This window comes from Oncorhynchus gorbuscha, linkage group LG11, assembly GCF_021184085.1.
Source record: "Oncorhynchus gorbuscha isolate QuinsamMale2020 ecotype Even-year linkage group LG11, OgorEven_v1.0, whole genome shotgun sequence".
NCBI lineage: Eukaryota > Metazoa > Chordata > Actinopteri > Salmoniformes > Salmonidae > Oncorhynchus > Oncorhynchus gorbuscha.
Genome location: NC_060183.1, coordinates 25923493 through 25948949, shown reverse-complemented (window position 1 = coordinate 25948949; position 25457 = coordinate 25923493). Strand labels below are relative to the sequence as shown.

Genomic DNA, 25457 nt, shown 5'->3' with positions numbered 1-25457 from the left:
AGCACTGCGATGCAGTGCCTTAGAGCACTGCGCCACTCAATAGGCCCGAGGTTCACACTTGTCTATATAAGGTCCCACAGTTGAAAGTGCATGTCAGAGAAAAAAACAAACCCTGAGGTCGAAGGAATTGTCCGTAGAGACAGGATTGTGTCGAGGAACAGATCTGGAGAAAGGTACCACATTTTTTTTTTTGCTACATTGAAGGTCCCCAAGAACACAGTGGCCTCCATCATTCTTAAATTTAAGTAGTTTGGAAACACCAACAGTCTTCCTAGGGATGGCCGCCAGGCCAAACTGAGCAATTGAGAAGGGCCTTGGTCAGGCAGGTGACCATGAACCTGATGGTCTTTCTGACAGAGCTCCAGAGTTCCTCTGTGGAGATGGGAGAATCTTCCAGAAGGACAACCTTCTCTGCAGCACTCCACCAATCAGGCCTTTGTGGTAGAATGGCCAGACGAAAGCCACTCCTTAGTAAAAGGCACATGACAGCCCGCTTGGACTTTGCCAAAAGGCACTTAAAGACTCTCAGACCATGAGAAACAAGATTCTCTGGTCTGATGAAACCAAGATAGAACTCTTTGCTTGTATGCCAAGCATCACATTTGGAGGAAACCTGGCACCATCCCTATGGTGAAGCATGGTTTTGAAGGCAGCATCATGCTGCAGCAGGGACTGGGAGACTAGTCAGGATCAAGGGAAAGTTGAACGGAGCAGAATTAAGAGAGATCCTTGAAAATCTGCTCCAGAGTGCTCAGATCCTCAGACTGGGGCGAAGGTTCACCTTCCAACAGGACAACGACCCTAAGCACACAGTCAAAACAACACAGGAATGGCTTTGGGACAAGTCTCTGAATGCCCTTGAGTGGCACACCCAGAGTCCAGACTTGAACCCGATCTAACATCTCTGTAGAAACCTGAAAATATCTGTGTAGCAATGCTCCCCATCCAACCTGGCAGTTCTTGAGAGGATCTGCAGAGAAGAATGGAAACTCCCCAAATACAGGTGTGCCAAGCATATAGCGCCATACAGAAGAAGACTCAAGGGCTGTAATTGCTGCCAAAGGTACTTAAACAAAGTACTGAGTAAAGGGTCAACGCAATAGTCCGGGTAGCCATTTGATTAACAGTGCAGCAATCTTATTGTTTGAGGGTAGATGCTGTTCAGGTGCCTTTTTGTCCCAGACTTGGCGTTCCGCTAACGCTTGCCGTGCAGTAGCAGAATGAACATTGTAAACAAACATGTTTGGGGCCTTCCTCTGAAACCACCTGGTATATAGGTCCTGGATGGCAGGGAGCTCGACCCCAGTGTAGAGGTTTTAATGGGTCCCATTCCGAAATGGACCTGGGGCTTTCCCACTTGAACCCAATATGCATAAATTCATTTTTTAAAATATAGCGACCTGATCCAAATGGACCCGAGGACATCCAGATCCATTCTGCATAGACGTCATTTTAAATCATTTTAATTCCAGCTTCCATTGATTAGATATCCAACTTTTACCACACACGGAGGAAGGCTCTATGACTGTAGCCTACTACTGCTTTGATGACTCATGATTGGCCAACCACAAGCTACACGCGCCATGCTCCGCTCTTGTGAAAAGCAAGAGTAGCAGCATAAATAATAACATTTCTCTCTCTCTCTACTGCAGCAGTCACATTTGGATCTGTATGGGCCCTTCCAGGCAAGTCAATTAAAATTACACATACCCGAGACCCGTAACAATCATATCAAATCCAACCCAGACCCGTGACGTTATTTCGAATTCTGCATCTGGACCCACTCCTCTACCCCAGTGATGTACTGAGATGTTCGCACCAACCTTTGTAGCGCCTTGTGATTGAGGGCGGTGTCGTTTTCATACCAAGCGGTGATGCAGCCAGTCAAGATGCTCTCAATGGTGCATCTGTAAAACTTTTTGAGGGTCTGAGGGGACTGCCAAAAGGCGCTGTTGTGCATTTGTCACGACTGTGCTGGTGGGACAGGACCATGTTAAGTCCCTAGTGATATGGACACCGGGGAACTTGAAGCTCTTGACCCGCTCCACCACAGCCCTGTCGATGTGGAAGGGGTGTGCTCACCCCTCTGTTTCCTGTAGTCCACAATCAGCTCTTTTGTCTTGTCGATGTTGACGGAGAGGTTGTTGTCCTGGCACCACACTGCCAGGTCTCTGACCCTCTTCCTATAGGCTGTCTAATCGCCGACGGTGATCAGGCCTACTACCGTTGTGTCTTCAGAAAACTTGTTGATGGTGTTGCAGGCATGCGTGGCCACACGGTCGTGGGTGAACAGGGAGTACAGGAGGTATCTGGGATGATGGTGTTGATGTGACCAGCCTTTCAAAGCATTTCATGGTTACAGATGTGAGTGCTACAGGACAATAGTCATTTAGGAGGGTTGCCATTGAGTTCTTAGGAACAGAGACAATGGTGGTCTGTTTGAAACATGTTGGGATTACAGACTGGGACAAGGAGATGTTTTAAAAATGTCCGTGAAGACACTTGCCAGCTGGTCTGTGTATGCTCTGAGAATGAGCCCTGGTATTCCGTCTGGCCCAGCAGCCTTGCGAGTGTTAATCTGTTTAAAAGTCTTACACACATCTGCCAAGGAGAGAAAGATCACACAGTTGTCCGGTACAGCACGGGTGCTCATTCTTGGCTCAGTGTTGTTTGCCTCAAAGCGAGTATAGAAGGCATTCAGCTCGAATGGGAGGTTTGCGTCACTGGGCAACTCACGGCTGGATTTCCCTTTGTTGTCCACAATAGTCCGCAAACCCTTCCAGATCCGACAAGCATCTTAGCCAGTGTAGTACGATTCTATCTTAGTCCTATATTGATTTTTTTCCATGTTTGAGAGAGAGTGTTCATGTCTGTGTATTGTTCCTTGAAAATGTATAGCTCTAGCATTTAGCCCAGCGAGGATACTGCCTGTAATTCATGGATTCTGGTTAGGATACATATGTACGGTTGCTGTGGGGACGATGTCGTTGATGCACTTATTTATGAAGCTGCACTTATTGATGTGGTAAACTCCTAAATGCTATCGGATGAATCCCTGAACATATTCCAGTCTGTGCTAGTGAAGCCGTCTTGTAGCTTAGCATCTGATTCGTCGAACCACTTCTGTACTGAGCATGTCACTCGTACTTCCTGTTTGAGTTTTTGCTTGTAAACAGGAAGCAGGAGGATGGAGCCATGGTCTGATTTTCCAAAGGGAGGGCAAGGGAGGGCTTTGTATGCTCGTTGAGTGCCTGCTTAGTGCCATTCTCATTTTGTGGTGAAATGTCGACAGCAGTGATGATTATAGATGAAAACTCTCTTGGTAGATAAAAAGGTACGCAATTTATTATAAGGTATTCTAGTTCAGGTGAGCAAAAGCTTGAAGCAGCACACCAGTTGTTGTTTACAAGGAGGAACACCCCTCCCCCTTTGGTTTTGCCTGAGTCTGCTGTCTAGGCACAATGAGGTATGGAGAAACACTTGAATTTTATGTCCATATCACCCGTCAGCCAAATTTCTGAAAAGGATAGAATATTGCAACTTTTCACGTCCCATTGGTAGGAAACTCAAAAAACGAAGCTCATCCATCTTGTTCTCAAGTCGACCATCTCCGTCAGCACCATCTCAACCAGTTTTCAATTAGCCTTACTCGTTGGGTTGCCACAACCACGAAGACATACATTGAAATGCAAGATGCTTCCAATCACAGATAGCCACAGCCGTAAGGTACTGTACCTGTCTGTCTGATTCTCTGGCAGGGGAATGTGGCAGTCGGGGAGTGGAATGTCCAGAGCTGGGGGGTGAAGGGGAGGCCAGGGTGGAGGAGGTGAGGGAGGGGGTCATGTAGCCCCTCCCCACGCTGTCCCTGCCCCCACCTAGTGAGGAGGGGGGGAGAGGAGAGGAGTCCAGGGCCACGCTGCTCACCCGGCTCTCGATCTCCTCCGCCCTCAGCTCAGTGCTCTCCTTCTCCTCCTGGATCAGCCTGAGAGGAGATGGGGAAAGAGAGAGTAAAAGAGAAAGGGGAGGAGAGGAAGAGAGATGAGACGGAGGAAGCAAGTGGAGGTCAGTGGAAAAGTAAGGAAAGGAGAAGCGAGAGGGAGAAAACAGAGCGAGAGGAGTTAAGGAGAGGAGAGGGTACAAAAAGAGTGAACATAACTCACGTTTATCATTTTACTCCTAAACTGAGGATAGCCACAATGAGATGAGGAATAAATGTTTGTGGTATCAAAATCAAATCAAATCAAATTGTATTTGTCACATGCGCCGAATACAACCTTACTGTGAATGTAAGAAAATATTTACTATATAAACCAAGTGATTTAAAAAAAAAATCATCTCACCAAAAAGTAACACAATAAAAATGACATAACAATAACGAGGCTATATACAGGGGGTACCGGTACCGAGTCAATGTGCCGGGGAAAAGGTTAGTCGAGGTCATTTGTAAAGTTTTGTTGTGCCCTCTTCACAACTGTCTTGGTGTGTTTGGACCATGATAGTTTGTTGGTGATGTGGACACCTTAATAATATGCTTGTGGAATAAACCTCTGGATTGAGTAAAGCATAGGAGGTGTGAGTCTTTCTTTCTGTATCTGCGGTATTCACTCCTGGTTTGGACACAGCAAAGGCAGAGGTCAATTTTAGATATGTGTTTTTGTATGTGGAATTGACCTCAGGATCACCCATTGAATGGGAACAGAAGGTATTTCATATGTGGCAAAAGGGGTTTATTGTGATTTGTATACAATGTGTTAATCTCATGCTGTTAACCGGCCCCTTTGCTGTGTGAACCGAACTCGTGTTAGGTTGCCTCTGATTATCTGAACGGGCGCACCTGCTTGGATCCCCTTGTAACGAGGGAAGGATACACCTTTCTCTCTCCCTCCTCCCGCACTCGTTACAGCATCAAACGCTACCGCAACAGCCACAGCCAGTTAGCTACCAGTCTAACAGAACCGGTGACGAAGCAAGCACGGACGAGAGGCAGACGGAAAGAAGCAGATGGAAAGAAGCAGATGGTGGGCACGTGTACCACGCTCACTGGGAGTTCGACAGGGTCCATCGATGACTGGGAATCTGGTGAGCTTGTCCAAACGTTGTGTGTGTTGAAGTGTGGAGGCGAACATAATTGAGGAAGACGAGGCCAGGAATGGCTGTGGTAGCTTACTGGTAGATGGTGGTAGAATTACTGGTGTGTGTGTGCTTGTGTGTTCTTGACTAGTGGAGCGAGTTTGGGTTCTAGATTGAGTTTGGGTTCTAGTTTGGGTTCTAGATTGAGTTTGGGTTCTAGTTTGGGTTCTAGATTGAGTTTGGGTTCTAGTTTGGGTTCTAGATTGTAATTATGTCCCGTTGTTGTGGCACCCCCTATTTTGATTTGGTTTAGTCCTTCACTTCGCTATTGTTCCTGATGATTTAATATAGACTGACAGACAGAGTTATTCAGTGATTCAGACGTCAAACTGTCACCAGTTCTGTCTTGCAGTTCTTATGAGGACGTTGTGGGTGGCCTTGACGCGACTCTCCTAGAACTCTGAACTTTCGCCACAGCCCGTTCCTCGAGTGCAGTAATGCTAATCTGTACTATGGGCCTACCTTACAGTGGCATTGTCAACAAGGATTGAACACTATTGTGTATTTTATCTTCATTGGCAAAGTTGGCATTGGCAAAGAAAAATAATGAGATGAACAATAAAACAATAATTGAAAAAGTTGTCCATAATAAATATCAGTCTCATCTTCTTCACTGGGGGAGCAGTGTGAGCATCCACCTATTCTAGGAACTCGTATTGTTTTTGTAGCTATGTCTATATTCACATTTACATTTTAGTCATTTAGCAGATGCTCTTATCCAGAGCAACTTACAATTAATGCATTCATCTTAAGATAGCTAGGTGAGACAACAACACATCACAATCGTGTCAAGTACATTTTCCCTGACCAAAGTATTTATCAGCAAAGTCAGTGCTATTGGGAAAAGAGAAGTGATTTTTGGTTTTAAAAATGTGTGCCACGACAGAGGAGCTTTGACTGGGCTGAGAGGGAGCTGCCCTACCCGAGGGGTGGGAGGGCCAAGCGAACAGAAGTGGCGGAACGAAGTGCTTGAATTGGGATATAGGGTTTGAGCAGAGCCTGAAGGTAAGGAGGTGCAGTTCCCCCTGCTGCTCCGTAGGCAAGCACCAGGGTCTTGAAGATGATGCGAGCTTCGACTGGAAGCCAGTGGAGTGTGAGGAGAAGCGAGTCAATGCTATGATGTTTGCAGAGAATGACAAGGGTGTTGTCCAAGGTCATACCAAGTCCCTTTGCACTCTTGGAGGGGAAACCTGTGGAGGTGTCCAATGTGAGGGACAGGTCTTGGAGCGGGTTTGCCTTTCCTGGGAGGAAGAGCAGCTCTGTTTTGTCAGGGTTGAGCTTAAGGTGGTGGACCGAATTCTAAGCTGAGGTGTCTGCCAGGCACACATAGATGCGTGTCGCCACCTGGTTGTCAGAAGGGGGAAGGCGGAAAGTAATTGAGTATCATCCTCATAGCAATGATAGGAGAGACCATGTGAGTAAATGACAGAGCCGAGTGACAGTGTAAAGAGGAGAGGGCCTAGACCATAGCCCTGGGGGACTCCAGTAGTGAGACCATGTGGTGCAGATGTAGTTCCTCTCCATGCCAACTGATAGGAGCAACCTGCCAGGTAGGATGCAATCCAGGAGTGTGCAGAGCCTGAGACGCCCAACCCTGAGAGGGGAGAGGAGACTCTTATGGATAACAGAGGATAGATATAGGAGGATGAGAACAGAGGATAGAGAGTCAGCTTTGACTAACTTTGTCAGGCGGCCGGACATCATTATTCGCAGTTCTGTGTGTGGGGGAGCGGATGTCGTCAGCCTTTTTTTCAAAGTCGTTCGCAGAGAGGCAGGAGGGTGGAAGATGAAGGAGGGACGAGAAAGTGGAGGGAAAGGAGGTGGAAGATTGAGGAGGAAGGAGAAAGTGGAGAAGAGTTTCCCAGGGTTGGGTGCAGATGCTTGAAATGTAGAGTGTTAGAAAGTGGCTTTAGCAGCGGATACAGAGGAAGAGAAGGTAGAGAGGAGGGAGTTGGGAGGATGATAGGTCCTTCGGAAGTTTAATTTTACTCCATTTCCACTCAGCTGCCCGAAGCCCTGTTCTGTAAGCACGCAGTGATGACCATCTGGGTAAGGGCTGAGTGGGTAGGGTTGGAGGAAATAAAGTCGTGATCAGAGATATGGTGGGTGAGGAGGGGGGGTTGCAGCGAGATCAGTAAGAGAACAGCCTCTAGTGAAGATGAGGTCAAGCGTATTGCCTGCCTTGTGAGTGAGAGGTGGCCGGAAAGGGTGAGGTCAAAAGAGGACAGGAGTGGAAAGAAATAAACTGAAGTGAGGCGTCGGGAGGTTAATGTCACCCATTACAATGAGTGGTGAGCCATCGTCGGGTAAGGAGCTTATCAAGGTGTCAATCTCATTGAGGAACTCTCCAAGGGCACCTGGTGGGCGATAGATGACAACAATGTTAAGCTTGAGTGGACAAGTGACAGTGACAGCATGGAATTCAAATGAGAGGATAGACAGATGAGAGAGGAAGAGAAAATCTCCACTTAGCAGAAATGAGTAGCCCTGTGCCACCACCCTGACGACCAGATGCCCTCAAACTATGAGAGAACACGTTGACGACGTGAGAGCAGCTGGAGTCGCAGTGTTCTCTGGGGAAACCCATGTCACAGTCGGGGACAAAAAGTGTCGGGACTGAAGGGCAACGTGGGCCGAGATGAACTCAGCCTTATTGGCCGTAGATCGGCAGTTCCAGACGCTACCAGCGACCCAGAATTCCATATGGGTTGTGCGTGCAGGTACACTAAACTAGAAGGGTTGCAGGAATAGGGTGGGGAGACGTCTGTAAAAACCTGCAGGGCGAGGAGTGAACTGGGATGGGAAACACACACATCCTTGCCAAAGCTACAAGATTAGATTGTCAGAAAATAACTCGTTAAGATACTCAAGTGAGAGAGTAGTGTGATTGACTGGTTAGGCAGAGCTCCCCAGGCTCTGGTTTGAACCTGGAGTGGCGTACACTACTTTTCTTTACCGCCTCACAAATCTTCTTTGGTATTTCTGAGGCATTTGTAGGTGTCTTCAGACCTCAAAAACCCATCATTCCTGTTTGCGGTGTAGCTGAATACTTACTTGATCTCCTTGTTGATGGCCTCCAGTTGCTCCTGCAGCATGATGGCAAGGGTCTGCACGTCCGTCTGTCCGCTGGGCGAGAGCAGCTCCGAACCAAACAGGGTCTCCCTGTCGTCCTCGTCATCTGAGCAGCCCCCCTCGACTCCCCCCTCGAACCCGGGACCCAGCATGTTGCCACTGTCCCACTCTCCATACTGTCGAGAGACCGGGGAGGAGAGAGAAACAAGAGAGAGGAGGGAGACAGAAAGAAAGGAAGTATGAAAGAATTAAGCGAAAGGGGAAAAAGTAGAGATGATTAAATGAAAGGTTGCCTCGTCATGTTTTTCCTACAGGCAGTCCAACATGACTTGCAATGCTGCTAGCTACTTTTATCCCCGCGTATAAAGTCACAACACAAATAAAATGGCCCCCATATGTAGGAGTGACAGGTCACTTAAGTCAATCACAAATAATGAAAACACATTAGGCACCACCCAGGGAGCTAGCCTGGTTCTATACTGTACGTTGTGGGACAGGAGTTAGGAGTTGAAACCCTGATGAAGACAGCATCGCTGTCGAAACGTTGGTATTTATATATATTTTTTGCATTGGAGCCATAAGTTTGCACCATTTCTTTTGTTTTCTTTTCGCAGGTTGGCTATAGCCCTTACAGTATGGAACCAGGCCACCAGGGAGCTACAGTCCTGTAGGTAGTCGATGAGATCCTCACCTTGTTGCTGTCATCCCTGGGGGGAGCCCATCGGCCGCGGTGTGCCCTCCGGACCACCACGCCACTGGAGGAGCTGCCGTAGCCGGCTGGGAGGGAGCCACCACCCTGGGGGTAACGGAGCTCTGAGGCACTCCCTGGAAGAGATCTTCGAAAAAGGGTGGAGGGAAGTGAGCTCACGTTGCTCGTCCTACAGAGTTTGTGAGATTTTATGAGATGAGAAAATAAAATTGCTTTATTCATTATAGCGCTTCTTTTTTAAAAATGTATTGCCGCCATTTCCTGAATAAAATGAACTTTTTGAATGAAAAAAATATTTCAAATATTCAAACAAATTGAGTTATTGTGACATTTGATCCTTAATCACAACAATTATTTATTCGTTACATTCACTACATTAGAAAAAAATCGAATTCTACATCAAGTGACAGAAAGTGAGAATAACAACCTAAACTTAAAATCAACTCTTTGTCCTGTTCGTCTCTTTGCTAAATATTTTTGAAAAAACATTTAGAAAGTCTATTTTACGAAGGGTAAAGTGTTAGTTTTCCCTCGAAAGAGAGAACAAATGTGTTAATTTGATGCGTTTCTAAAAAAATGTTTTAAAAGTATTTATAAATACCCTTGAAGCTCCATTGAGGCTAACCTGGAATAGGAAGAGCCAGGCCTGCCCCTCAGTTGATCCAGCTCCAGCTGAATCCTCTCCAGCTCAGCTATGAGCTGGTCCTAGGAGAGAGAGACGGGAGCAGAGTAGGGTACAGGATGGCATAATATTCCAGGAAAAGAAAAGTTTCAACCTTTTTTTGCATGCATCTATTGCCCTATTAAAAGAACATAACAAAGCACGGATACGGAAGCAGGCAAGAATAACTAAAGAACAGACAGAACTAATTGATCCCAAATGTCTAGGTCTCAAACCACTGTTGTCGGTGCAGAGCAGTGTGACTGGTCTCCGGTTCTTGCAGCGAAACACATGAACCCTTGCGATGATAAAGAGGAAATGAAGTGGTTCAACAAGGGTTCTTCAAAGATCCTCAACGTTCTTCGAAGAACCTTAGGGTTCTTGGCACTGACGATTGCCCCCAAAAGGTTCTTCCATGAACCCCATAGGAGGAGGGGTTCATCGGGGAACCTCCTTAGTTGGTGGGGGTTCTTGCAGGAAAATGAAACATTTGGATATGAAAGACAGCAGGTGCAGGCACTTAACTAAAAAAATGTAAAAATCGCCTCAATTTAAGGTACGTTTGGTCCCTTGTATGATCTAAATTCATACTGTTTTATGATACCGTTTATCTTTTCATATTTGTGCAAATCTTTCTAAAATGGACACAATCCAGTGGATATCAATCAAGCAAAAAGGTATGAATATGTAGGCTGTGTTGAAGGCTGGCTGTGTTGAAGGCTATCTGTGTTGAAGGCTAGCTGTGTTGAAGGCTGGCTCTGTTGAAGGCTATCTGTGTTGAAGGCTATCTGTGTTGAAGGCTATCTGTGTTGAAGGCTAGCTGTGTTGAAGGCTATCTGTGTTGAAGGCTAGCTGTGTTGAAGGCTATCTGTGTTGAAGGCTAGCTGTGTTGAAGGCTAGCTGTGTTGAAGGCTAGCTGTGTTGAAGGCTATCTGTGTTGAAGGCTAGCTGTGTTGAAGGCTAGCTGTGTTGAAGGCTAGCTGTGTTGAAGGCTATCTGTGTTGAAGGCTATCTGTGTTGAAGGCTAGCTGTGTTGAAGGCTAGCTGTGTTGAAGGCTATCTGTGTTGAAGGCTAGCTGTGTTGAAGGCTAGCTGTGTTGAAGTCTGAAGGCTAGCTGTGTTGAAGGCTAGCTGTGTTGAAGGCTATCTGTGTTGAAGGCTATCTGTGTTGAAGGCTATCTGTGTTGAAGGCTAGCTGTGTTGAAGGCTATCTGTGTTGAAGGCTAGCTGTGTTGAAGGCTATCTGTGTTGAAGGCTAGCTGTGTTGAAGGCTAGCTGTGTTGAAGGCTAGCTGTGTTGGGTGGCTAACCGCTCACTTTTGTGTTTGTGTCTGCAGGTAGAAGAGGCGGCATACAAAGGTATGTCAATTGGTATTGGTACGTCATGCAGATCCCCTTTACCATCCTCCTCCCTTGCCTCTTCAATGAATATCCCATCGGCCTTTACATTGTGGACACGGTGTGGGTATGAAAACCATTATCAGAACAGTTTTCATCGTTCACATTCACCACAAACACCAAGGTACGAAACGCTGTCGAGTGCATGTTTTGGTTAATCTGTACAATTACAACATTTTTGGATTCACAGACTTCACCCTCCCTCAACCTCCGATGAACACAACATGAAACCTGTTCGATCAACATGCACTGCAAATTAATTGTGGCTATGGATACGGAGAGCATCAACACATTAGCAGGCCACACGCCAGATGAAATACCGATTGGACGTGGGGCTCTGCTGTGAGTTTACCTCATATTTCATATTTGAATTCCGCTTTGCCACTAAAATCAAAATAAACGCTGAGAACTAAAACACTGTGTTATTGTTGTGCGTATTGTTATAATTTATGATAACAACAGTGTGGGGGGGGGTAGTTCAAATATGAACCCCAAAAAGATTCCTCAAAAGGTTCATTTGAGTATCCATTAAAAGGAAGAACTTATAGGCCACCCCCCACCCCCCCACAGTTTCAATTTGAACAACTCCCAAAAGGATACTCCAGGAACCTTTTTATTGTTAGAGTGAGCATAAACTACCTACCCTATTATTCCAAAAAGGGTTTGCAAAAGTCAGTAAAAAGGCAGTCCAAAGTCTTCCTGACAGTTTTAAGTCGGTATAAAGTACAGCTGATGTGCTCATCACATGTAACACCGATGTAAAGTACAGCAACATACATAATGAAACCTGACCCGACTGGATACAATAAGGGGAAGATATGTACCTTGTTCGCTAGCAGATCATCTTGGATTTTCTTCATGTTTGCGAGCTCCTCTGACAGGGAATTCTAAATGAGGGGAGGAGTGATTGTGCCAAGTTGACTCATGTTTGCTGTTGATTACGTTGATTTAAAAAATAAAAAAGACTTACTGAGCATTAATGGTAATTTTAGCTTAACTTAGCGTATGATTAACAAAGCTTTAGAGCACCTTCTCCTCGAGGGCAGCCATTCTCTCTTTGAGGTGAAGCTGCAGTCTCTCGTTGGACTCGGACAGTAGCTTGTCCACCGTGTCCGAGAGGCGTTTGTTGTGTTCGTCGTTCATTTTCTCTCTCTGCCTTGCCTGAAACGTAGACAAAAGGACACAGTCGGGGGGTCAAGGTAGAAAACAGATGTGAAGGAGAAAAATAATAACCAACTTTGGTTTCAATAACAGTTCAAACAGTTCACAAAGACAGGATTGGGTTTGAACTGATTGGCCAAAACGGAGGGTACGGAACACAATGTAACCCTTCACCACTTATACGCGGCATAATGTGCCGCAACTTGTCAGAATCCCGCATGAGACTTAGTAAAAGGCAAGTGGACAAACAAACAGAGCATTATTACCCTCTGCAATGCCTGGTTTTTCTCTTCAAGTTGTGCCTCCATCTGTCGTAGTCGCTCCTCAAAGTTCCCATGGCGCTCCTCTGCCTATAAAAGAGAAGCGAGAGGAAGTGACTGTACATGGGATCAAACATAAACTCAGACTAACACATTGAATGATAGATTGGCTGCCAATAAGAGGACAACTCAGGTCATACCGACGGACAGGCGGACAGGCGGACAGATAGGAAACACGGGAGACAGAAACAGAGACGGACGCTTTCAGGTAGAATGTGGAAAAGAGACGGACGGACAGACAGGAAACACGGGAGACTGAAACAGAGACGGACGCGTTCAGGTAGAATGTGGAAAAGAGACGGACGGACAGGCGGACAGACAGGAAACACGGGAGACTGAAACAGAGACGTACGCGTTCAGGTAGAATGTGGAAAAGAGACGGACGGACAGACGGACAGACAGGAAACAAGGGAGACAGAAACAAAGACGGACGCTTTCAGGTAGAATGTGGAAAAGAGACGGACGGACAGACGGACAGACAGGGAACACGGGAGACTGAAACAGAGATGGACGCGTTCAGGTAGAATGTGGAAAAGAGACGGACGGACAGACGAACAGACAGGAAACACGGGAGACTGAAACAGAGACGGACGCGTTCAGGTAGAATGTGAAAAAGAGACGGACGGACAGACGGACAGACAGGAAACACGGGAGACTGAAACAGAGACGGACGCGTTCAGGTAGAATGTGGAAAAGAGACGGACGGACAGACGGACAGACAGGAAACACGGGAGACTGAAACAGAGACGGACGCGTTCAGGTAGAATGTGGAAAAGAGACGGACGGACAGACGGACAGACAGGAAACACGGGAGACTGAAACAGAGATGGACGCGTTCAGGTAGAATGTGGAAAAGAGACGGACGGACAGACGGACAGACAGGAAACACGGGAGACTGAAACAGAGACGGACGCGTTCAGGTAGAATGTGGAAAAGAGACGGATGGACAAAACAAACAGTGCCACGGACAGACAGTTCCGATTCACACTTGAAAACAGGATCAAGACCGTGAACGCAGACATCCTGTACGCGACAGTACCTTGTTGAGGGCAGCCACTCTCTGGGCGAGCTGGGCCTCGATCTCGGGCAGTGTCTCGGCCCTCTGCAGGGTCTGCTGGAGCTTCTGCTTGGCGTCATCCAGACGCTCCTGGAGCTGCCTGTTCTTCTCCTCACTCTGACAACAAACAGGAAGAGAGGAGGGAAGAGAGCGGATGAAGTCTGAGATATTCTGATACGCTGTACTAAAATCCAAGTCTGAGTCCGAGGGACGTTTTTCTGCACCCGGATTAAGCCTTGCCCTGGACTAACACAACGCTTTCAATGGAGATTCTCCATTCAGAATGATTTACCTGTCAAAGATAAATCTAGATCTCGGAAATTGGCCATAAGAATCAGGCTCTAAGTATTAAAAGACGTTACTCTGGATATAACCTATCCGTTTGCACAGGGTTACTGTACATCTATGTAAGCCACGCTCGTAGTAGTTCGTTAACCAATTACCTGTCTGTGCAGTGACTCCTTGCTGGCCAGCTCATTCTCCAGCTTGTCTTTGACGTCATGTAGAGAGGTTGCTTCCCTCTGAGCACTGAGGTACCTGCAAACGACATGGACACATTGTTAGCAGGGGGGGATATTACCAACGATGAACGGCAGCGAGCATTGTAAACGCAACAGCTATTTGGCACGAAAGGAACGTAAACGCTTTTCACCAACATAAAGGCGCCTAAATGATGTTTAAGTGCATTTATGCTCCTCTACATCCCTGACCATTAGTTATGAACTCTCACTCTTCACAGCAGGTAGAGACGCAAGCCAACTCTTGCGGTGCGCTGTGACAATTGAAAATCCCCAAACAGTGAGATAAAATGGCGAGACAAAGAGGTGAGCTGCGAGGTGCAGGTGTTGGTGACACCTTGGTGACAACTTTTCCGATAACGAGGAAACACACCTGGTGGTTTGGCACCATAGTCCCGGGTGTTAGAAATGGTGTTAAAAAGAGGGTTACCTGCGCTCTAATGTAGTGATCCTCTCCTCCATATCCTCCCTTTGGCACAGAGCCTGAATGATGCAGAGACACAGCGAAGCATGTTTTAAAACATCCAAAGAAACACATCAATTAAACATGGCACAATGTACCACTCCGAACAGCTTCAAATGGCAACCTAAACATCTATAACAGGGGAATGTGCACATTCAGAATTGACTACTGATTGACTATTCATTATCACGTGTGTTCCGTCATTGTATACGTGCACAGGTCCTCTTGTCTATCTTGTCACGTACGGTTCTTCTCTGGTTTTCTATCCAAGAGGTACAACTTTAGTATAGGTATCACAATATAGGCACGCATGTGTAATATAAGTAGCTAAATAGGCCGTTGTTTTGTATTATTAACCATTTACTATTAAATGAGCAATCTGGGATTGGTACAGCCATTTGTTTGGGCTTTGAAATGAATAGCCATGATGAATATGACTCATAAATGCCTCTTTTCCCCAAATTCATACTAGGCATTCCAATGCTCTGTGCTTTGAGATATTTGCTTTGGATGAACATAGTGGGATGGAACAGTCGCTGGAACAGAGAGGCCCGGGAGCTGATAGAATCTAAGTCAGGTGTGGGCAAACTATTGTTATTTAGTTTTTTGGGGGGGGGAAATGATTATTTTGTGTGAAATAAATGCTCCAGGCTACATTTGAACATCTAAAACTAAGTAGAGAGTATGTAGAAATGATAATGGGCGTATTTACTTTGTAAATAACTTCCATATTTCTGGCCTGCAAATCAATTTTGACAAAGAACCCCCCCCCCTCCTCCCCTAGTAGAATTTCATAATCCCGATGTGGCCCTCTAGCCAAAAGGTTTGCCCTCCCCTGATCTAAGGCCTTGGCCAAGAACAGATTGGCCTGACATACCTCCTTCACATCCCTCTGCAGCTTCTGATTGGCCTCCTCCGACTTCGTCACTTCCCTCCTGGCGGCTGCAAGCTGTTCCTCTATTTCCCCAACCTGACGTGACACGAGGAAGAGCAATACGATGGTTAAGGGACAATAAGGGACCATAACAGAACAGAGGGCCTTCATGAGTGAAGACGTGAAGCACTGGTTTGGGCAGAGGCAGGTTTATGTTAAGCTACATAGAAAAAGACTGCCATGCACTGTGTGGTTTTTGCAGAACAGATGCAATGCTATGACTGTCCACAAGAGGGAAGAGGGAAACTGGTTTTAACAATCTTCATACAAACCCCAACCCAAATCTATTTTTCTTTATCGCTCTTCTCTCTCTTCTCTCTTTTTCACCCTTGTTCTCTCTCTCACTCTCTCACACACACTATTCTTGGGAATGGTTCATAACGGTATAGGCTAGATTATGGTTCATTATAAACTAGGCAATGCATACATATACCGTTACATGTAGGGCAGGCTACATACTCTCTCTCTCTCTCTCTCTCTCGCTCTCTATCTCAAACCAACCTGTCGACACATAAGGGCCAATCTTTCTTTCAGCTGGGAGAGCTCGGCTCTCTGCCGCTCTATCTCCGTTTCTCTCTGTCTGTCGATCTCACCGTCGTCCAATCCAGAGGAGGGTCCATTGGGTAGGCGCTGTTGTCGCCGGGGGAGATGGCATCGAGAAAGGAGAGCGATGGGGAACAAGATGAATTAGACCCATCATCAGACGGTTGACGATCAAAGAGACAGACTAAAGAGGAAAACGGCATCATAACGCCAGTTATCTGCTAACGTGCTGCTGTTAACTTCAGGACACAAACAAACACAAACACTGGAAACGACGTGCATGATCCCCCCCCCCTTACGTCTTTCCCGCCGTCCAACCCTTGTTGTCGTCTTTTAATTTGGTCTCTTAAAGAGATCACCTGCAAGAGAGGTAAATGGTGAACAAAATATATTGAATGCATTTTCTTATTATCGTGAAATGGAGCATCAACGTGCTCTAATAAAACATGTGTATCCCGTATGGCTTTTACCTCTTGAGCGGACGCTTGTAGTTGATCCTCCAAAAGGGTCACTCTCTCAAGGGCCACACGGAGTCGCTCTCGAACCTGATGGGCCGAAAAATAAGAAATGACTGAGAAACGCTGAGAAATGTGTCTGCATGGATCTTTTTCATCAAAGCAACAAACAAACAAAAACGACTGTTGAGAGAAAGCTACAGTAGCTGCTTATGAGTTGGGATGGAGACCCCAAAATGGCAGCCTGGTCGCCCACCTTCTCATCCAAAGCCTTGTGATGCTCAAACAGGGACTTGAGGGCCTTGAGGACCTCCACTTCACTGGAGACCCCCGCCGGGGACTGGGCCTGCCTCTTCACCACCGTCATCCTCAGACTGCGCTCGTGACGAGACACAAGACACTCCAGGTGCTCTAGTAGCAACTGCGGGAGGAGAGAGAGATAAAGTGATTGAGGTAGAAGAGGAGAGAGAAAGAGAGAGAGGCAGAGGAGTAAGAGATGCAAGGATGGAGATGGAGAGAGAGGCAAAATAAAAGGGGAGAAAGAGAAAGGAGAGGAAAAAGAAAGGAAAGGGAGGAGAGAGAAGGTAAGAGAGGCGGGGGAGGAGAGGGAGAGAGACAAGGAAAGGTGGCAGAAAGAAAGAGTAAGATTGTTTAGAGCAGAGAGGGTTGGAAGAGCATGTAGCAGAAAGAGGAGGGGGAGAAACACGTGGAGAAAAAAAGGAGGGAAGGAGAAAATGTGAAAGTGAGTACTAGGGAGGAGAAGAACGAGTATTTCGAAGTCGATGCCACAACTATGATGTGTGAGAAAGAACAAGCACAACTGCTGTGAGAGTGCTAGTCAGTAAAATGGCCGATAAACATCTTACACGTGTGTTGTTTCTCTCCGCCTTGAGCTCAGCAATCTCCTCTTCCCTCTCCAGTAGCTGCTCCCGGCAAACATTCAGCTCCTTAGTCAGCACAGCAAACTCCTGCACAGCCCCCAAGCAACACAACATTCATGAACAATATGGGCGACCTGTAACATGCTCACATGCACACAATCAAAGTAGATGCAAAATGACAGGAAATATACTTTGACCTGCAAGGTGTGCAACCAACTCTGTTAACACTCACTCACTCACTCACTCACTCACTCACACACACACGCGCGCGAGCGCACACGCACTATCAGTCTCAGGCTCGTAACCTCCTCTGTGAACTGGCCTTCAAGGATTATATCACTGTGTTACACAATGACACTGCACTGAAATGCAATGGAGAGGCGAGAGACACTCACAGCATTGACGTGTCACTTACAGTGCAAAACTGGGAACACACTGTCAACAACAGTATTGCCATCACAAGGTAATATAACACACAACCATCGTTTAATTATTCCTTATGATCACAATCCTTCCCGGGGGGAAAAAAACAAACATGATCTCAATTACTTGGAGGGGGAAAAAAACACCAACAACTTTAGCTTCATTTTGTAGGTTTAGAACCTTTGTTGTTGAGGCACAAGAACCACTTGACTACCTTCAGACTAGAGGACTGCAACGGCGACGTGTTACGCTGCAACGCAAAGCCACAGTAACAGTTGCATTCGAAATGCAAATCGGAGATAAGAGAAGGGGGAGTATACAGATGGTGACACAGTAGGACCGTTGGCGCTCGGCCTTCTGGGATTGGTCCTTGTTTGGGTTAAAGCTCTGAATTTCACTTGGCATCTCTTCTCATTTCTTTTTTTATTCCATCTCTCTCTTATTCTCGCTATCTGACTGTATGGTCATTGGATAGACCATGGGCTCCATTCATTAGCACTCATATTGAAAGAGTAACATACAAACATACCCTTTATCACATGGTCCAAATAGGTTGTCGTGTGCTATGTATACTGTACAGTTCACATACGTTTGTTTGTTTATTGTACGGAATGTGTGCTGTGTACTTATACTGTATATGAAGCGTATTAGCTCCAATCTCAAATCACAGAACGGTGTTGGGGTACTGTTCCACAATCTAGTTTTCACAATAAGCTGTGTGTGTGCCCAGGTAGAGGATGGGTTAACAAATATATGTTTCATCGAACCTGATTTAAATATGATCTTTTTGAGGGAGAATATACCCACTGAAGAAGATTAGCCCTCCACCTACGGTGGCCATGAAGGTCAATCTAATGAAAAATATGAATATAGTACTACTGTCTAATTCCCTATTAAGCTATTGCCAATAACTGTATGGTTATGACCGTGCTAAAAACAAAAAACAAAAAAATCCCTCACTCTGAGATTAAAAATTGCTAAAATAAAATGCTGAAACAACCAAGGGAGCAAAAAGACAAAAAGGGAACACAAGCACAAATCCTCTCCATGTGTAAGCACAATACCAGTGTGGCTATTCTAAAAAGGCAGTAGTAGAATGATTTGATGTCCCTGTCTACAGCCTATAGTTATTTCTCTACGTGGTGGATGGAGCACACTGATCTGTCACTACAGGGACTTCTTTCGAGCCAGCTTGGCTCTGCAACTGACACATACACACGCACGTACGAACACACTCACACACACAAGCGGTCGCACACACACGCGCACACACAGCACACACACACACACACACACACACACACACACACACACACACACACACACACACACACACACACACACACACACACACACACACACACACACACACACACACACACACACACACACACACACACACACACACACACACACACACACTTAGACATGCCAATCACGCCCACATTATCACATGAACATATACTGACAGTACCCACACTCATACACCGATGTACTATACACAACCCCCCGCACTAGGCCAGGGTGATAATACTGTTTATACCGTATACAGGGATATTTCAAAATACTGACGGGGTGGGTGCGTGCTACGCCACTGCTTCTTACTATACGTTATGTATAGCTATAAGCAATCGAAGATGTAATAAATGATATCCAGCTCAGGCCTCCAGCTATGCATTCGGTTTGCTAACTTGCTAGCTAAGTGGCTAGATGTCAAGATCAAGCTTCTTGGTTACAGCAGATCCTCCTAGATCAAGATCCCTAATGTTTTTTTGTTCGTTTTTTTTTTTAAAGCGCCCCTTGTGTGCAAATTCGGTAATACACGGTACAGAAACGATATGACGGTATGAAAATCTGGATATCGCCCAACTGTACCCCATACACACCCAAACACAACTACACCACACACACACACACGCACGCACGCACGCACGCACGCACGCACGCACGCACGCACACACACACACACACACACACACACACACACACACACACACACACACACACACACACACACACACACACACACACACACACACACACACACACACACACACACACACACACACACTATATTGTACCTGTGGCAGGGCGATGGACAGCTGTCTCGAGAGGGAGTCCTTCTCGTGGCCCAGCTCTCTGAGGCGTAGCTGGGCCGTTCCAAGGCTGTCTTGGGTCTCCCTCAGGCTCTCCAACAGCCTCTCCCTCTCGGTCAGCATGTTGACCATCAGGGATTCCAGGTTCCCTGTGCTGCCTCCCTCGTCACCCCCGCCCCTGGATTCCCCTCGGCCACCGTAGCCCCCTCCCCCCATGGCCCCACCAGGGCCTCCAATCCCAGCCCCAACCCCAGGAGAGGAGGGGCCTCCTCCTCGCCCGTCCTCCGAAATGGTGGGCATCACCTCACACATCATCATGAGACTGGAGAGAGTGTGGTGGGCTCCAGGAGAAAACGTCTATGTTAGGAGTGCTTGTTTACGCAAAAGCCCTGTGTGCAGGGGTTCCGTAGGTCAAAGTGCGTGTATGTGTGATTCGTGGACAGAATGTCAATCTGTTACCTCACTTGCATGCGAGCTTCTGTTTGAGCCTGTTAATCTCATCACTGAAATGACAGTGTTAAAAAGAGAAATCGTTGCTTTTTTTCTTCGGCAAAAATAGCTTTCAACCAGTCGTGTTCAACGCTTCCTCTTCACTCTCTCTAATTTTATCTATTGCCTTACTTATTTTCTCCAAAACAACACCAACAAATAGGCCTAGTGGATTTTTCTCTCTCACAGCTTTTTCTCTCTCACAGCTTTTTCTTACTATGCAACAATCTGAGTTTTGTTTACCATGATGGAACTATGTGATCTTGAAGGACCAAAGCAGTAACAAAGTATCTATGGGAAACTGGGCTGTGGTTTGAATCTAGGATTGGCTGAGGGTGAGGAAGGGGAGGGGCCGCAGGAGAGGAAGGCCCACCTTCCGACTCGGTCCACTGGTTGGTTCTTCACAGCACCGGGAGCGATAGCTGAAAGAAATGAAGATAGACGAAGTGTCACACTAGTCCCACCTTAGTTAACACACTGTATACAACAACATAGAAGTTAGGCCAATACTACTACTACTGTAAGACAATGGCACAAACAGAAACCTTGTACTGCAACTCTTTGTAAGTGTAGACAGATAATAACCCGAAATATGCAATTTAATGTACAGGGCATGGGTCATGTTCAGCAGGGCTGTAACGAATCACTTCGTCGTCTGAGGAGGAGTAGGAAATATCAGACCAATATGCAGCGTGGTAAGTGTTCCTCATAATTTATTTGACTGAACACACAAAACAAAATAACAAAGTGAAATGGAAGAAACAAAACAGTTCTGTAAGGTGACATACACTAAACAGAAAACAATCACCACAACTCAAAATGGGAAAAACAGGCTACCTAAGTATGGTTCTCAATCAGAGACAACGATCGACAACTGCCTCTGATTGGGAACCGTACCAGGCCAAACACAGAAATACAAACATAGAAATCACAACATAGAATGCCCACCCTAACTCATGCCCTGACCAAACTAAAACAGAGACATAAAAAAAGGAACTAAGGTCAGGATAAAAAAGGAACTAAGGTCGGGACGTGACAGTACCCCCCCCCTCCCCAAAGGTGCGGACTCCGGCCGCAAAACCTAAACCCATAGGGGAGGGTCTGGGTGGGCATCTGCCACGGGGGCGGCTCTGGCGCGGGACGTGGACCGCACTCGACCAGAGTCTTGGCCCACTGAAGTGGCGCCGACCTCGGACAGGGGACCCTTGCAGCAGGCCCCGAATAGACGAGAGACTCCGGCAGCGCCGGAGTGAAGGGCGACTCCGGCAGCGCCAGAGTGAAGGGCGACTCTGGCGGCACAGGAGTGAAGGGCGACTCTGGCAGCTCCGGAGTGAAGGGCGGCTCTGGCAGCTCCTGACTGATGGGCGGCTCTGGCAGCTCCTGACAGACGGGCGGCTCTGGCAGCTCCTGACAGACTGGAGAACCTGGAGGGAGGAGACGGAGAGACAGCCTGGTGCGTGGGGCTGCCACAGGTCCCACCTGGCTGGGAAGACCTACGGGAGGCCTGGTGCGTGGAGGAGGCACCGGATGGACCGGGCTGTGGCAGAGCACTGGAGATCTGGTGCGCAGCCTTGGCACCACTCCTCCAGGCTGGATGACCACTTTAGCCCGGACCCTCCAGAGTGCAGGCACAGGTTGAACCGGGCTGTGGGTGAGCACTGGAGATCTGGTGCTTACCACTCGCATCTCTCCCTTAGGCTCAAAGCCCACATTCGCCCGGCACGGGCAGAAGTCAGGCATAGGGCGCACTGCACCCTCCCAGAGCCCCGGGGACACAGCACGCAGCGCCGGCGCAGGATACTCTGGGCCGAAACGGCATACCGGAGACCAAACACGCTGGGCCGGCACAATACACCCTGGCTGGATGCCCACTCTCGCATGGCACTTGCGAGGCGATGGGATGTAGCGCACTGGGTTAAGAACGCGCATGTAACGGCGTTCATCTGTAGAAAGAGAGTCGGACCAAAATGCGGCGTGGTGGTTACTCATGTTCTTTTATTCAAAATATGTACGATACATGAAATAACTTAAATTACAAAACAACAAACGAAACGCGAAAACCTATACAGCCTATCTTGTGAAACCAAACACAGAGACAGAAACAATCACCCACAAAACACACAGTGAAACCTAGGCTACCTAAATATGGTTCCCAATCAGAGACAACGAGAATCACCCGACTCTGATTGAGAACCGCCTCAGGCAGCCAAGCCTATGCTAGACACCCCTACTCAGCCGCAATCCCAATGCCTACTAAAATCCCAATACGAAAACCAACAAAATAAACCCATGTCACACCCTGGCCTGACCAAATAAATAACGAAAACACAAAATACTAAGACCAAGGCGTGACAGCGCACTGGAGACACTGTGCACTTGACCGCATAACACGGTGCCAGACCAGTACGACGCCCACCACGGTAAGCGCGGGGAGTTGGCTCAGGTGTCCAACCTGACTCTGCCACACTCCACGTGTGCACCCCTAAAAAAAATATTTGGGGGGCTGCCTCTCGTGCCTGTTGTGCTGCCGTGCTCACTTCTCATATCGCCACCACTCGGCTTTAGCTGCCTCCAGCTCTTCCCTGGGGCGGCAATATTCCCCAGCCTGTGCCCAGGGTCCCTTACCGTCCAAAATCTCCTCCCAAATCCAGGGGTCCAGAACCCTCTACTCCAGGTTACCACGCTGCTTGGTCCTTTTTGGTGGGTGATTCTGTAACGAATCTCTTCGTCGTCTGAGGAGGAGTAGAAAATATCGGACCAATATGCAGCGTGGTAAGTGTCCCTCATAATTTATTTGACTGAACAAAGTGAAATGGAAGAAACAAAACAGTTCTGTAAGGTGACATACACTAAACAGAAAACAATCACCACAACTCAAAATGGGAAAACAGGTTACCTAAGTATGGTTCTCAATCATAGACAACGATCGACAGCTGCCTCTGATTGGGAACCATACCAGGCCAAACACAGAGATACAAACATAGAAAACACAACATAGAATGCCCACCCCAACTCATGCCCTGACCAAACTGAAACAGAGACATAAAAAAGGAACTAAGGTCGGGACGTGACAGGGGCAAATGTTTTAAATGTTTTGCAATGGAAAACAAAACAAACGGTGTTCTTATTGGACAAGTTTAGGTGGCACCTCCCCATTTCAAAATGTTTTCTTCCTACTGAACATGGCCCTGTTACCTGTTATTGACAACATGCAGGAATGGCCCAAACACCTCAGTCTCAAGGAAGTGCGTGTTATATGTATTAGTGTATTCTCTGTGATGAACCGAGCCAAAACAAGACCGGAAGTCACCAAGCCTGGTCCTGGAAAGCTGCAGAGTTTTTTTTTCCCTGTTTCATCGTATAATAAACACACAAGTATGGAAAACCCGGTGCCAAATGACAATGAAAAATATTTTGGTTTCCAGCGAGATAGTCTTTCAACAAATTAGAATGGAACTGAAATGGAGAAGAGCCATTGAAACAAAATGTGGTAGGGGGTGAACCGTTGGACGTTCTTGACTTTTGACATTTATTCTCAATCTTTCTGTATTATGAAATGTAAATGTGATACAAGGTATTGTATTGTAACGTAATCTAAAGGCAGATCCAGAACCTCGCCTCTCCGGACCGGGGAGCACACCGGCACATGCTGGTTCTGTAGTCTTTTTGAGAGAAACTAGTACTGGTACAGTAACAGCAATGGGCTGTCAGGGAAGACTACAACTCCCAGACTACAACTTCAAGCTTATTTCTCACACCTGTCCAGTTGGAGATAGGGCAAGTCAGGCCATCAGAACCATGAGTCAGTCTGGGTATCCACTTTAGCCAGCATTCCCTCCATGACCTGCCAGGAGGGTGATGTCTGGCTAACTGTAACCCACCCAGCACCTATTGCACATGAGTTACTGCTGCTATATCAGCCTCTTCCATCTCATTCGGGAGTGCTGAGGAGGACCACCAAGGCCCTCTTTCATGCAGTAGTCTCCAACCCTGGTCCCGGAGAGCTACTGGATGTGCAGGCTTTTGTTCCAGCCCAGCAATGACACACCTGATTCAGCTCTGAGGTAGAGGAACGTAGTGATGCCCAGTGCACTGCCTGTAAAAGGGACTAGAGAGACAGACTATATAGATGGATATTTACGGTGACACATTTTGATAAGCAATGTAGAACACTGCCATAAGCTCAAAGCACAAACAGACTGGACAACCAGGCATATTGCCCTTTGCCCTTTAGCCTCTGCACTTCAGGACCAGTACTAGACATGTCCCAAGCCAGGCTCCTCCGCAAAACATCATCCCAATAATAATGTAGTAGTACTTTCATTATATTTGTGCGGTAGGCTTATTCAAACATGTTAATGGCAATACAAATAGCTGACACAAGGATACAAAGGCGACAAACCTGCTCACGTTATTATATAGTCAAAGACAGTTGGGCTTGTGATAATATTTCCATCATTTTTTATAGCAAGAAACGGACAAATAGGGACAACTGCTTTTAGGCATACTCGGCTTATGAAAGCTAGTTGGTCATCTAGCACCATTGTCTTTTATGTGACTGAGACACCGACTAATATGTCACGTGGACTAATATCATCAAAGAGTTACTAAATTATCTCTGTCTACTATTTATCATCATTATTGTCCTCATCATCCTCATCATCCTCATAATCTCTTGTCAACAACCCACAGCTCTCACGTTGCTGGTTGTGGTTGTTCCCAGTCGAGAATAGTGAGTTATCTCACGGTTGCTCTCTATATGGCCAATTAGGAGCAGGCCCCAATCTTGAACCGCATTAGGTTACTAAAATATAAGCTGTACACCAATGGGGGGTTAAGGGAAGTATAAAATGATCGAGAGAGAGAGAGAGAGTGAGTGAGATGAGGAAGGAAGGAAAGAGCAAGGCAGCAAAAACAGCACTGTTCACCAGACATTGGGGCGGGGAGGAGTGTGGCTCCTGCCTTTCACTATTGCCGACAATGGAAGAAAGAGGGGCATGATCTGTTCACCATACATTTGAGTCTGTATACACAGCAATTACACACACAGAAAAATGATATATTTGACATTTTTACGCATTCATGATGACTGATATGGCAGTTGTTTGTCCTGTGTCACATTATCCACAAGAGCGAATACAACACAGC

At 46.8% G+C, this 25457-nt stretch overlaps 1 protein-coding gene across 4 annotated transcripts in view; it reads right to left on the bottom strand.

Annotated features, from left to right (window-relative positions):
- The window catches only part of LOC124048393 (liprin-alpha-3-like), a 46106-nt gene that overhangs the window by 19456 nt on the left and 1193 nt on the right, over window positions 1-25457 (bottom strand). For 3 of the 4 annotated variants that reach the window (XM_046369141.1, XM_046369140.1, XM_046369139.1), the window contains exons 2-18: window positions 19806-20731; window positions 17287-17388; window positions 16677-16841; window positions 16436-16510; window positions 16265-16324; window positions 15924-16052; window positions 15366-15458; window positions 14456-14508; window positions 13951-14044; window positions 13490-13624; window positions 12397-12480; window positions 11999-12130; window positions 11794-11856; window positions 9513-9616; window positions 8894-9080; window positions 8185-8378; window positions 3736-3982 (exon numbers count right to left, since the gene is read on the bottom strand). In XM_046369141.1, the coding sequence (XP_046225097.1) occupies window positions 3736-3982; window positions 8185-8378; window positions 8894-9080; window positions 9513-9616; window positions 11794-11856; window positions 11999-12130; window positions 12397-12480; window positions 13490-13624; window positions 13951-14044; window positions 14456-14508; window positions 15366-15458; window positions 15924-16052; window positions 16265-16324; window positions 16436-16510; window positions 16677-16841; window positions 17287-17388; window positions 19806-20138 (2250 nt within the window). In that variant the 5' untranslated portion in view covers window positions 20139-20731. The remainder of the gene's footprint in view (window positions 1-3735; window positions 3983-8184; window positions 8379-8893; window positions 9081-9512; window positions 9617-11793; window positions 11857-11998; window positions 12131-12396; window positions 12481-13489; window positions 13625-13950; window positions 14045-14455; window positions 14509-15365; window positions 15459-15923; window positions 16053-16264; window positions 16325-16435; window positions 16511-16676; window positions 16842-17286; window positions 17389-19805; window positions 20732-25457) is intronic. The other variant, XM_046369142.1, reaches the window with a different exon arrangement.